This window comes from Austrofundulus limnaeus, unplaced genomic scaffold (assembly GCF_001266775.1).
Source record: "Austrofundulus limnaeus strain Quisiro unplaced genomic scaffold, Austrofundulus_limnaeus-1.0 Scaffold740, whole genome shotgun sequence".
Taxonomy (NCBI): Eukaryota; Metazoa; Chordata; class Actinopteri; order Cyprinodontiformes; family Rivulidae; genus Austrofundulus; species Austrofundulus limnaeus.
In genome coordinates this window covers 6,731-17,428 of record NW_013953142.1, presented here as the reverse complement: position 1 = coordinate 17,428, position 10,698 = coordinate 6,731, and the positions used below count along the sequence as shown (strand labels likewise).

General features: G+C 41.2%; 1 protein-coding gene across 1 annotated transcript in view; it reads right to left on the bottom strand.

Annotated features, from left to right (window-relative positions):
* The window catches only part of LOC106532266 (desmoplakin), a gene marked incomplete at its 5' end in the record, with an annotated part of 31,951 nt that extends 22,392 nt beyond the window's left edge, over positions 1 to 9,559 (bottom strand). The window contains 18 exon segments of the mRNA XM_014028289.1: positions 1,261 to 1,359; positions 1,447 to 1,554; positions 1,761 to 1,844; positions 1,954 to 2,116; positions 2,198 to 2,391; positions 2,546 to 2,684; positions 2,948 to 3,126; positions 3,200 to 3,846; positions 3,922 to 4,108; positions 5,297 to 5,423; positions 5,508 to 5,662; positions 5,762 to 5,911; positions 6,003 to 6,128; positions 8,647 to 8,742; positions 8,824 to 8,928; positions 9,010 to 9,177; positions 9,270 to 9,329; positions 9,434 to 9,559. Coding sequence (XP_013883743.1) covers positions 1,261 to 1,359; positions 1,447 to 1,554; positions 1,761 to 1,844; positions 1,954 to 2,116; positions 2,198 to 2,391; positions 2,546 to 2,684; positions 2,948 to 3,126; positions 3,200 to 3,846; positions 3,922 to 4,108; positions 5,297 to 5,423; positions 5,508 to 5,662; positions 5,762 to 5,911; positions 6,003 to 6,128; positions 8,647 to 8,742; positions 8,824 to 8,928; positions 9,010 to 9,177; positions 9,270 to 9,329; positions 9,434 to 9,559 — 2,913 coding nt within the window.
* Positions 9,560 to 10,698: the final 1,139 nt, after the last annotated feature.

Genomic DNA, 10,698 nt, shown 5'->3' with positions numbered 1-10,698 from the left:
GTTTAGTAATCCGTTCGCACAGTTTAGTAATCCGTTCGCACAGTTTAGTAATCCGTTCGCACAGTTTAGTAATCCGTTCGCACAGTTTAGTAATCTGTTCGCTCAGTTTAGTAATCCGTGCACACGCATTTCCAGCGGCTGTTTTTTTTTCTCCCACTGACCCCCGGCGGGCTCCGTAAACACCATAAAAATAATTATTGTTTTGTTTTTTTACATTTATTCAAAGTTAAAATTTTATAATGATTCCATGTGAGAATGGAATCTTTCATTCATTCATTCATTCGTGTTTATTTAACCAGACTAATCCCACTGAGATCACAGACATTTTTTTTTGCAAGGGACGTCTAACGTTCATGTTTTTGGACTGTGGGAAAAACTCGAGTATCCGGAGAAAACCTAGATGAGCAAGAGAACCTTCTTGCTCTTATTGCTGTGAGGCAACAACGCTAACCACCAACGGTGGGTGCAGATAACCAAAAAGTTAGCTTTGTTAGCTGCTAACAAAAATATAGCATCACTAACATCAAACTGCTAAATATGTAAAAGAAATTTAATGAAAGCTAACACAAAAATGCTAAACAGATTCAGATTCGTCATTCAAATAGAACATCAGGGATGCAATGTAGAATGAAATTGCAGTTAAGAACACCCATTCAAGAAGATACACATGACAAAAACATGGGGGGAATAGAACAGGTCATTGCAACAGGGTCGCATTACTTTTTTGCAGCTGGGAAATACACAATAGGAAGGATTAGTTAAAAAAAATTGCTCTGATCTTATATTTACATCAGAAACATAAAATCATATGCACAAAACCCTGTAAAAGTTAGTAGCTAGAAGCTAAAGCTAACAACTAATTGCTCATTGCTAAGATGGCATTGCTGTTGATGTTAGCTTGTCAGTTAGCTGTTAGTTGACTTAAAGTTGTCAAAACACAATTTAGCAGAAGCTAATTGGTCCACTAACAGTTTTCAAAGTAAGTAGAAAAGCTAATCTGCTATGAAACAAAAAAAAATTGTTCCTCCATTAGCTGTTAGCTGATTAGCAGCACCATCCCCAGCACTGCTAACCTTTAAGCCATCCTGCCCTAAGAATACGTTTAATTAACATGGAAGCAACAATTTAACTTAAAATGAAATGCAATGAAACACGATTAAACACATTAACATAAATCTTTACTTTCATACTCACCTGTCAGATTGAGACAAGAAATACTTTATCAAAACACAACAAATTAAAAAAAATTACACATTATACCTTGAGCTCCTCCATGTTTTTGAGCAACTGGCCCAAGAACTTGTAGTAGTCGTCAGAGAGCGTGAACAACTCCATGTAGCGAGTCTGCAGTAGTGTAGCCTTGAAGGAAAAACATATTCAGACATGGTTTCACTTAAGTCGTGGAAAAGARAAAATCCTTTTGAACCTGCCAAAGTAAAATGTTACCTCTTGGTTAAGATCCATTGATGGGGACCTCAGCATCGTTCTCTTGATGGGGATGTTAAGTAAAGTTTCTAAGCCAGAGGTGTAAGAGGCAAGGTCGGTTTCATAGTCCTGCAAGAAACGAAGCCATGAGACCAGAAAATTGGCAATTTCGATAAATTTGATCAGGGGTCCGGGCTGGGCCTGTCTTTGAGTGGTTATTCTTAGGTTCTGGGTTGGGATTGGGCCTATGTCTGAGTGGTTAACCTAAGTGATGGGTCGGGGTTGGGCCTATGTCTGAGTGGTTAACCTAAGTGATGGGTCAGGGTCCTGCTTACCTTGATGGCATTTACGCATGTCTCATTGTCTCTCAGCACACTTTCTACCGTCTCCCTCTTTGCTTTGATTTCGGTGTTCAGAGCCTTGAATTTACCAAGAAAACATGGATGTCAGAGACAAAGCAAACACAAACCCTAACTCTCCACAAAGAAATACATTTTATTAACCACAACTAAACTCTGAGCAGAGAACCTTTTGATTGCCAATGTGGTCTTTCAGAGCTTGGACATTGTCTATCTTGGTGGCCTGCAGGGTGTCCTGTTTTTTCCGAGTCTTATCGATCCATTCGGTGAGCGAGGTGCTGGTTTGCTTGTAATGTTGCAGCTGAGGCACGTACAACTGCAGGTCCTGTAGTCTAAAAATAATAATTAAGTTGTTTGTACTTCACACAACGGCATTCTCTATCAAGGGTTTTACAAAAGAGAAAGAGAAGTACCTGGTGTCGATCTGGTCGTGGATTCGTCTCCAGCGGTTGGACAGCAAGCCCACCTGTTCGGTGTATTTCGACAGCATCAAGTCACACCTGTGGGTGGAGCCGCCCACCTGGCTGTTCCAGTGGTTYGCCTTTGACAGCTCGGACTCCATGGAGATCAGAACATCTTTCCTCTGATCCAGCTCTGATTTGATGGTCTACGCATAATGAARCGTAATCACGAAGGGGAACTCTAATAAGACAACTTATTGACTGCACAGAGTCCTTACAGCTTTAATGAACAAACAAAATAAAAGGCTGACATCTTCTAGTGGATTTACAACATTGTCTACTATTTAATTTGAAGAATACCTTAAGGGTCGCCATGTATTCGTTGACTTCAGCTGGAGACAGAGAAGTGGTCTCTTTTTCGGTCAGTCTTGCCTCGTGAACTTTCACAATGTCCTCAGCTCGAGCTATGCTCTCCAGCATGTCCCTTAGAGCTCGAAGCCTGATAGAAAAACATTAATGACGAAAAGGTGAAGAGTGTTGTTGTCAGTTTCAGAGGATATTGAAGCTTTTTTGCTTCCAAATWAAGGTAGTTGARATGTTTAAGGTGTCCCRCAAGGAACAGACCATGGTCCCAARGTATTTAYTTTGGAAAATGTTACCTGTCAACTGCAAACTGTGTGTCTACAGTTTTCCAGTTAGGCATTTTTAAATTCCTGTTAAAAACTCCAAAATAAACCTTTCTGGTGTGTTTGTGTTGCATACCGTTGAACGTAAGCCGATGAGCTGCTTTCCAGACCCCCCAGTCTCTGGTTGATTACGCCAATCTCGTTGCGTAGGAACTGGGCTTTGTCTGAATCGCTCATGCTGTCCAAAACCTTCGAAATGCGCTCCCTTAAATGTAGATAATCTACACGCATCAAGTCGACGTCACGTTGCACCGACTGAAACAAAAATATTCCGAATTAAAGTTGTTTTCGTAAAAGCTTTTGACTTGTTTTCTGAGTTTGTGTTTACCTCCAGCTGGGTGATCTTCAGGCCACAGTCTCGGGCGCCGTCGTCTCCGAAGCAGATGTGAACGTACTGACTCAGAGTACCCTCTGCTGCCTCCATCCTCAGTCTGAGAGTATGAAGCTCTGACAAGAGATGAGACGAGGAAGAGGACAGAGACGAGGAGGACGACTTCCTTCGCTGCTCGGTCTTGATGTTTACCATCATTTCTTTCTTGATCGGCACCTCTTTCAGTATCACYTCTTTCTTTGCTTCTTTTTTCTTCATTTCCTGTTTTTTAAGCTCCACTCGCCGCCTTTCCTCTTCCAGCCTTCTTTCTTCTTCCTCTCTTAGCCTCCTTTCCTCTTCCTCTCTCAGCCTCCTTTCCTCTTCCTCTCTCAGCCTCCTTTCCTCTTCCTCTCTCAGCCTCCTTTCCTCTCTCAGTCTCCTTACCTCGTTCAGCCTCATGGCTTCTTCTGCAGCAGCTTGTTGCTGCTGCTGCTGTAATATAAACAGGTGCTGTTGCTCAGGTGGTGGCTGTAATATAATYAGGTGCTGCTGGGGCTGTTGCTCGACAGCTTGTTGCTGCAAATATATCAGTTGTTGTTGTTGCTGTTGTTGTTGTTGTTCTACGTCGATAGTTTCCTCTACTTCAATTTCCTCATGAGAAGAACCTGTGGAGAAACAGGAAAGGAAGGTAAAACCCAAGTAACAGCTACGACCCTGTAGCAGATTTAACATCTACTGACCATACGTAGGAAGCTCCACCACCAGTTTGTCATAATGGGCTTGTGCTCCGACAAACTGGTTTTCGATGCTCTTCATCTCATCAACGCCAAACATCTGAGATCCTTGACTGGTCTGTTTGAACTCTTCGAAGTGAGTCTCCAGGTTTTTGAGGATTTGTCGATACTCGTCGGGACGCATCTTGGACAACTAGAAACACAAACGTAGACAATTTTGAATTGATTTTTAAAGAGCTACACCAGGACTGCTTTCTTTCACCTGCACAGCMTTACTACAACAAGAAAACAAAAAAATTGTGAGTTTGTCTGTATTAGCTTGGGCGCTAAAGCTATATCACCATATATATGTATTAGCTGAACTTTTAGTTCATATGTATACCAGTGACAATAGTATTGCCACTAGCACTATTGGCACAATTACTTACACTAACTACTCTTACACTAATTTTAATAGCACTACAAATAAATATACTAMACTAATAYCAGAAGTATTATTACCAGTASTASTACTACTACTACTACTACTACTACTAGCTTTAGTAGTACTTGCTATAGTTTGACTTAAACCTCTATGTTACATAAGGCTAAACTGTGAAACTGTAAACTGTGTTTGCACTGGTGCAGGCTCATTTTTATAAAAATAAAACTTTAACACTTAAAATGCTAGAAGGAATAACCTATAGTTCTGTGATTATTGGACCTTTGTAGACTGCCTGATTGAGTCTCTTGAGTCTGCAGAATTAAAACATTGTCAGAAGGAGGCAGTGTTGGACCAAATCCAAGCTCAAATAAAACATAATGGAACAAAAACCTAAAGTCACAGCAGGCTGGGCTGGTGGACTAGTTTAATTTTCTTAAAGAGCATCTTCACTTTCAGACTGCGAGTTTACTTGTAGTTCCTAGAGTTTCAAAAAGGCAGAGCTTACAGTCATCAGGCTCTGCTCTTGTATAACCAACATCCAGTTTCTGTTCGTGTGGCTGATACCCTGTCTACTTTTTAATAAATTCTATAGTTAGGGTTGGGTTTCTGAACTATCCTTTAGYTCTGTTGCTATAGGCTTAAACTAGAGGACACTGACCATATTTCCACATCCAGTTACTGTCTAGTCATGGTCTACCCTGCATGTTCAACTATTGGGGTCACTTCCTGTTTGTCCATGTCTACTTCCAGACGACCACCTCTTCTTTTGTAGTCCTATATTTGAATTGGACTTCCGAAACACCCAAGATGGGTGAAATCATCGCCAGGAATCAAATTATGATTCTTTTGAGGCTCAAAGACTAAAAACTTTTAAAACTCTTGTTTTGAAAAGCGGACACCCTGCATGTAAAGTTCTTCTGTTGTATGCTTCAAAACATTTACAGAGATGTTTCTTACCATGGTCAAGGTGAGGGAGTTGATGTATTGTATATCCATCAGGCAGTAGTTCCAGGCAATGAGACTCTTGATATTGATGTACATCTGACTCCAGATGGCCAGGATGGACTCGTAATACATCTCGTTCCTTAATGAGAAATTTACATTTTGAGTTTCATCTTGGTTTGTTTTGTAAAATTATAAGATTAAGGAGGATATTTGTGTTTTTTACTTGGTGGCAAAATTGACGCTGAGCGGATTAGGGGGTGGCACAATCAGRCACACGGAGGGCACCAACATATCCATGCCTCCCGGACCCACTACGAGCCACTTACTGCGCTGGCTGTTGTCCTTTAAGATGGCCTCGTTGCCTTTACAGATCACCTTCTGAAGAGYCCAACGAGAATGTATTTTATTAATTTTTATTTCAGTTAATTCCAAATTTAGGTGTAAATTTGTTTCTGATTATTAAAACTAAAAACTGACCTGGTCTTGTTTGAAGTCGCACAGAGCCTTGACGATGATGCCGTTGGCCTTCTCCTCTGGGTTTCTGGGTTTCAGCCTCACGATGTTCTTCGACATGTTGACCAAATGTTGCACCTGCAGCTTGTGATCCAGGATCTTCTCCTTTTCCACCTGAAGATGAAATTATGAGATGTGACACTTCATAGTCATGGGTTGGGCTTCATTCTGCTCACGGATAAAATAAAAACAAAGGTTCTCCTACCTCCATGTCTTTAAGGCTTTCCTTCAGTTCCTCAAGCGTTGTGTTCTTGTCGCATTTGAACTTCTTTAATACAATTTCGTGTACTTTTTTCAAAGACTTGTTTGTGTCGTTGACCTCTTTGAAGAACTGTTAMAAACAACAATACCAGATTAGCAACAGCAAAATGGAAAACATGTACTGAATGTTTGGTGGATTATTTTGTTGGAACACTACTTCTTGGTGTTAAGCCATTGGAAAGCCTGTTGATTTACTCTTCAATTATGCCAAAATTGTGAGGAAAATCCTTTGTGGGTAAAGCAACAAAGCTGAGTTTGGGTTTCGCCCAAGAAAATCATCACAGGCGTTTCTGAAACTGAGGTCCTGGTACACCAGGTTGTGCCGACGGGCCACCTGTGAGCAAACCCATTTCTCTACAGTCTGGGACCAAACTCTACTGTCCAACATGACAACATTCACCGCCACAGAGCAGAGATCATATTAGACTACCTCCAGAGCCTGGGAGTGCAGAGGGTGGAACGGCCTGCCTGCACTCTTGATCTCATTCCATTGAAGACTTGTAGGATCCTTTCAGGCGTGCTGTTCATTTCCGAACCCCACCATACTGACTTACGACAAACTCTGGTTGAGGAACAGGACGCCATCCCACAGCAGTGTGTGACCAAGCTCCATGTCATTGATATTTTACAGACTCGCCACTAGATGTCGCCCAGTTTTCCTTAACTTTTTCTTAAAGCCAGAATCATTACACACGATTGTTGTTTTATATGAATTCAGTGGTTTAGAACGGTTGTTTTCCTCACACATGGATCGGTTGCCTCTTCACCAGCTGCTTGACAGATATTTATTCCTCTTTTGCTCTAACTGCCTATCTTTGAAATGCCCAACCCTCTTGTCAAACATTTGAGAAGGGAGTAACTGCAGCCATTAAGTGGGAGGTTCTTGGTGTGTGGGAGGAGTTTATGAAAGACACGATTGGTCAGATTGACTATTTTGGGTGGGGTTTGAAGGAGCCATGAGGATTCCATTGGATGAACACCGGGCGGCTGGCGGGATGTGTTTCAGCTGGGTCTAAACGGCCAGAGAGCGCCTTTCAAAACATCGCTAATTTTGAAAATTAGTATTAACTCGAGACAGGAAGTTGCTAGCCACGCAAAATTTGAAGTGAATAAATTATATTTATATATTCACAATAATTTTACTAATTACCCTTAAACATCAACAGCACTGGCCAATACTTCCTGTAAGTAAATCATGGCTAAAGATCACATCTTTTAACTTCCCCCACAATTCACGGTTTTGCCAAACTCTGTCCACACACAAGAATCTCTACCTATTTTCAAAACTCTGCCCACACCCAAGATCCGTTGCCTATTTTCCAAACCCCGCCCACACCCAAGAACACAAACCTATTTTSCAAACTACGCCGAAATCCAAGAACCTTTGCCTATTTTCCAAACTTTGCCGATCACGGTCTTCTGAAACGTCGCCCAAACCTGAGAACCTCTGCCTATTTTCCAAACCCCACCAATCACATTTTTCTCAAACTCTGCCCACACCCAAGCACCTCTGCCTATTTTCCAAACTATGCCAATGATGGTTTTTCCAAACTCCACCTAAACTTAAGAACGACTGCCTATTTTCCAAACTATGCCTAAACGTAAGAAACTATCCCTATTTTCCCAACTATGCCAGTGATGGTTTTCCCAAACTCTGCCCAAACCTAAGAATGTCTGCCTATTTTCCAAAACTTTGCCTAAACCTAAGAATGTCTGCCTATTTTCCAAAACTTCGCCTACACCTAAGAATGTCTCCCTAGTTTCTAAACTCCACCCACACCCAAGATCCTTCGCCGTTTTTCCACACTCCACCCAAAAAGGACGTCTCCCTATTTTCCAAACTCCACCCAAACCTAAGAATATCTGCCTGTTTTCCAAACTTCACCAATCACGGKTTTCCCAAACGCCACCCAAACCCAAGAACCTCCGCCTATTTTCCAAACCCCACCAATCACATTTTTCTCAAACTCTGCCCACACCCAAGCACCTCTGCCTATTTTCCGAACTATGCCAATGATGGTTTTCCCAAAYCCCACCCAAACTTAAGAACGTCTGCCTATTTTCCAAACTCCGCCTAAACCTAAGAAACTCTCCCTATTTTCCAAACTATGCCAGTGATGGTTTTCCCAAACTCTGCCCAAATCTAAGAATATCTGCCTGTTTTCCAAACTTCGCCAATCACGGTTTTCCCAAACTCTGCCTAAACCTAAAAACCTCCGCCTATTTTCCAAACTCCACCAACCACATTTTTCTCAGACTCTGCCCACTCCCAAGAACCTTTTTCTATTTTCCAAACTCCGCCCAAGCTTAAGAACATCTGCCTATTTTTCAAACTTCGCCGATCACGGTTTTCCCAAACCCTGCTCAAACCCAAGAATGTCTCACTTAGTGACTGCAGAGAACCCTACTTTCTTCATAWTGTCACCCCTCTGGCTCCACCCCTACTTTAATCATCCAATCCATGAACCCTAATAGCAGAGTAAGCTGTTTAGCTAAGAACATACAATTGGCTTCCCACGACCTTCAGAGCTGTGATACGGAACATTAACCATGTCTAAAGAAGCAGCCAAAGCTACAGCCAAAGTCACCTGGCTGTAAGCCGCGTTCTCCTTCAGGTGTATGTCGATGCACTTTGTAATTTGAAGAAGCCAGCTCCACTGAGTCTGCAGAGTGTCCCTGTAAGCCTGCAGAAATCCAAAGGAAGCATTATAACAAATAAATAATTAGCAGAGATGCGTAAAGACGTAGGCGAAATCTGTCCACACCTCAATTTTTTCAGAGGCCGGGTGGTTATGTTTCAGAAGGATGTCCACTTTGGTTTTCAGTTTGTTCAGTTCCTTCTCCTTGTCCTCCAGATCTCTCATCAGTTTCTGTCAGAGAGAGAGAGGGTCACTGATCTGGGGATGTTCAGCGATTGGATCAGAGCTCCTCATTCCACCGGTTTTACTCACAGAGTAGCTCTCCTGCTTCTTGGGGATGTACTGGTCGATGTTTTTGTCCCCCCAGTCGAACATCAGCTCCTCCTCCTCTCTGTCGTTCACCCACATTATCTCATTCGAGATCTCCTCGAGGATATGCTGGAGGTCTCGCAGCTGAGTGGACCGGTCGCACGCCATTTGCTAACAAAAAAAAAAAAAAAAAGGATTAGCATGAACAAAGAAGAGCACGTTGATGAAAAATCACAAACAGGCGTTTTTTTTTTCCCTTTCACCTGAAGGCTGTCCCAYGCCTGGCCCAGAGCGTTAGCGTTCGCTTTGTCTCCCATCTTCAACTAAAWAGAAGAAATATTCGGTGCGTTTCATTTTTGACGTTGTAATTAGCAGGAAATCTGATTTTCTCCTCATGATGACTTTGACACCAAACGTATGTACCCACCATTTCGTCTCGAGCCCGGTCCACCTCCGGYGCCGAGATGATGGAGCTCTGAAACTTCCGGTGGCTCACCAGCTGCTGCTCGATGGTGGCAGGATCGTCTCCCCAGGGAGCCGTCTCAATCAGACGCTGCAACACGCAACAAAAACAAAAAAATAAGAGATATTTTCAAAATAAAACAAGCTTCAGATGATTTGTTAAACCTAAGACAAGCAGAACACCAGCTAAAAGATAAAAGATGTACAACTTAAAGCTAAAACAAGTAAAACAATTAGCYAAAAGCTAAAATAAGCAAAGTAAGTAACTTAAAGCTAAMATAAGCAAAACCATTAGCTAAMAGCTAAAATAAGCAAATTAATTAGCTTAAAGCTAAAACAAGCAAAACAATTAGCTAACAGCAAAAATAAAGAGTTTACCCAAATAAAAAAGACAAATGCTAACAAAAAGCTTAGAAAAGGCAAAACACTTGGGTAATGCTCACAAAATCAGAACACTAAATTCAAAGCTAAAACYAGCAAAACAAGTAGCTAACTCCTAGCTTAAAWAGCAATATAACTTGTTAAAAAAGCAACATACTTAGCTAAAAGAAGCAAAATGCTAGCTAAAATCTCACAAAAAGCAAAGCACCTATCTCAAAGTTGAAAGAAGCAGAACACCTAGCTAAGAGCCAAAGGAAACAGAACATCTAGCTAAAAACACAACAAAGCTGAACATCTAGCTAAAAGAAACTAGGTTCCTGGCTGAAAGGAGCAAAATGGTAGCTAAAGTTCAAAGAAGCATAACACCTAGCTTAAAGTTAAAAGAAGTAAAACAAATTATTTACCTAGCTAAAAGGAGCAACATGCTAAGTAAAATGGCAAAGAAGCAAAGCACAGAGTTCAAACCTAAAACAAGCAAAACACTTAGCTAAAAGTCAAAAGAAGAAAAACGCCTGGCTGAGTTAAGCAAAAATATTGTCTGAAAATAACCAAAAGCTAGCTAAATCGGATAAGTACTTTAGCTAAACATAGCCAAAAGCTAGCTAAATAGGAAAAGTACTTTAGCTAAACATAGCCAGAAGCTAGCTAAATCAGATAACAGAACAGTAGCTAAATTCAAAAAGAAGCACAAAAAGACAAAAACAATCTGTTGCTGAATGAATGTTTTTAAAGAAATCATAGAGATCAAAATGTATTTCTATCAGTAAATATTTACAAAAACCAGAACTGTTCCAGCACCCATCTAAAAACAGCTAAAATAATGCTGAAGATGCCAAAACTGTTAGATTG